This window comes from Lolium perenne, chromosome 1 (genome assembly GCF_019359855.2).
Source record: "Lolium perenne isolate Kyuss_39 chromosome 1, Kyuss_2.0, whole genome shotgun sequence".
NCBI classification, from domain to species: Eukaryota; Viridiplantae; Streptophyta; class Magnoliopsida; order Poales; family Poaceae; genus Lolium; species Lolium perenne.
The window spans coordinates 245,975,520-245,977,912 of NC_067244.2; the positions used below are offsets into that span (position 1 = coordinate 245,975,520).

The window sequence follows — 2,393 nt, forward strand, 5'->3', positions numbered from 1 at the left end:
TCCAGATAATAATATCCATATTCATTTCGGAATAACACAACTAAATGATTGAATCCCAGAACGAGGCAACTAAAATACTCAGCAACACCATGTAGTTTTATCAGAGTAAGTTAACCTCTGACAGGAACAGCAATTCAATGATGTATAATGTCCACACTACGTCATTACATCTCCCGGTTCAGGTCATTGACTCAGTGTCCTCAACTTCCGGTAGTACTCCATGAGAGATTACTTTTTATCTATCACAGAATCCATAGATCCAAACCTTGGAAATTGGGGGCCTACTGTACATGCCCTCTCGAAGACGATGTGGCGCTGTCGAGGAAGAGTCGCCAGTCAACAGACACCAACGACCTTCCTCATCGACACCGCTAGCTAGTTCCCACTGATCGCCTGCAAAAGACATTCCCTTTACTTATACTTATTTTTCCTTGAGAATAAACTCAAAGTCTAACAATAATTTTATTTATACTCAATTTTCATTTACACTGAAAGATGGGCGGCCGTATGGCTGATCTAGTTTGTAGTGGTAGTTTCTTTAGTTTCCTTAGGCAGGGTAGATGGCAGGGCAAGCTCTTGACCAAATTTGTGCACTGGAGCAAGGCTCTCTTCAAATAAGCTGAATCTTGGACCAGGGAACAAGGGTGCAGCAGAGGTGTGTCTCTCGGTGATGGAACGGATGTCCTGCAGAAGTTGACACCTAGGATCATAGGTGTAAACCTTTTGAGGAGACATGTGACCAAAGTAACTCCTAGTAAAAATCACAATTTTCTTCGTAGACCTGCAATTGCCAACCGAACCAATAACCTTCACAAAATGTGCCTCGCATAATTCTCTTCCAACGTGCCCAAACAAATCGATTCGATGACTCATGGACCAGTCACCAGAGCCATAGTCCAGTAGTCCCCAAATCTCCAAGGCGGCGCTAACAAGGATCCTGTCACAAAGGTTCCGTACAATACACACATGGCCATCCATCACAACCAGGTGCTCCCCTTTTGCCTGGGACCAGGGACGCCCACCCTCTGTTGGTCCCCAGAATGGCGGTGAAGGGACGGATCCAAAGGTCTCCTCTGCGACGAAAAACAATATGATAGCAGCTTCTGGCCTTTCACCGAGAAAATTTGGACTGATCAGCCAATGCAGGAATCCATTGGCAAACACTGGCTGTATTTCGTTCAGGGATGCATGAGTAATCGCAGAAACTGCAAACCGGAACAACCCAAAGGGTACTTGTCGAGCCGCCGGCCTCCAACAATCAGCTCCTGGTGTGTACACATCACACATGGCCGCCTTATTTCCATGGATATACCCAATGTTCAGCATCACCACCTTGTACTCCCTTGTCTGGTCATCGAAGCCCAGGCCAGCACTGGACTTGTATGGAGGATAGCGGCAAGGTGGCAGACGCGCAATTGCCCGTGTGGCGGCATTGCAAACATAGTAAGCTCGCGCATCAGCATGAGAATCAGATAGAAGTGTGAGTCCATAGCATGTTGAGGGTGTCACTACTTGCAAAGAGTTACTGGCGGCACCGTCAATGGTGAAGAGTAAATCATCTCTGTGGCCGCCTCCTCCTGACAGGGGGCATGAGTACACCTTGGCGGTGTCCGATTTCGATGTGAGCGAGACTAGCAGTAGCTTTGGTGCTGGTGTCGTCGCCTTCGTGGTGGCCATGTGGTGGAGGCTGCAGAAATCCTTGGAGGAGAAGAGCGCAGCCCAGGAGCGGCAGACGGCCCGGAAACGGAGAATGGACTTGACGGGGAGCCGGGGTAGCACCTCCAATATGATGTCGTCCGCAAGCACCACCGCGCGAGTTCGACCGGGAACTGTGGTGGACGGCCTTCTTCTCTTGTTGCTTAGAGACGAAGCCTCCGTCGTCACCGGCGGCGGCGGCATGTTCACCGCGGCGGCGCGGGATGGCGTGGCGCTGAACTCCGTCCTCGTGATGCGGTGGCCGATGGGGGAATTCATTATCGAGACAGCCTCCAATGAAAACAACGCAAGGGAACAAGAGAATCTAGGGTTTCCTTATACCAAGCGAAAGGCAGGCATGCGGGCGCGAATTTGCGATACGGAAGGGGCGTTCCTTCGCTTTTTTTTTTTTGAGAGTAAAACTTGCTGCGATTATATTGATCAACCGGCACACTCAGATGCCAAGAGTTCTTCTACAACGAAGTCTGGTGGGGGCCAACCAGGTATTACACAATCGCTTTGAGGGAGGTAAGACGGTCACGGCAAGATACGGGTGTTATATGTGCTAGATCGACTAGTGTAGATCATTGCCGGGTAGGAGAGGAACTGTAAGCATTTACCTTGTCCCTGTGAGTAGGATCCCACCGACGTTGATAGTGACGGCGGTGGAGTGAGCGTGATGTAGTGGCGGCGGCGGT

At 50.1% G+C, this 2,393-nt stretch overlaps 1 protein-coding gene across 1 annotated transcript; it reads right to left on the reverse strand.

Moving 5' to 3' along the window:
- Positions 1-516: 516 nt before the first annotated feature.
- Positions 517-1,974, reverse strand: LOC127339410 (F-box protein At5g49610-like). The gene has a single exon (XM_051365271.1). It carries the CDS (start codon positions 1,972-1,974, stop codon positions 517-519), a length of 1,458 nt encoding a protein of 485 aa, XP_051221231.1.
- Between the last annotated feature and the right edge of the window lie 419 nt (positions 1,975-2,393).

Coding starts and splice junctions, on each gene's coding strand:
- LOC127339410 (XM_051365271.1), bottom strand. CDS start 1,974: ATGAATTCCCCCATCGGCCACCGCATCACGAGGACGGAGTTCAGCGCC.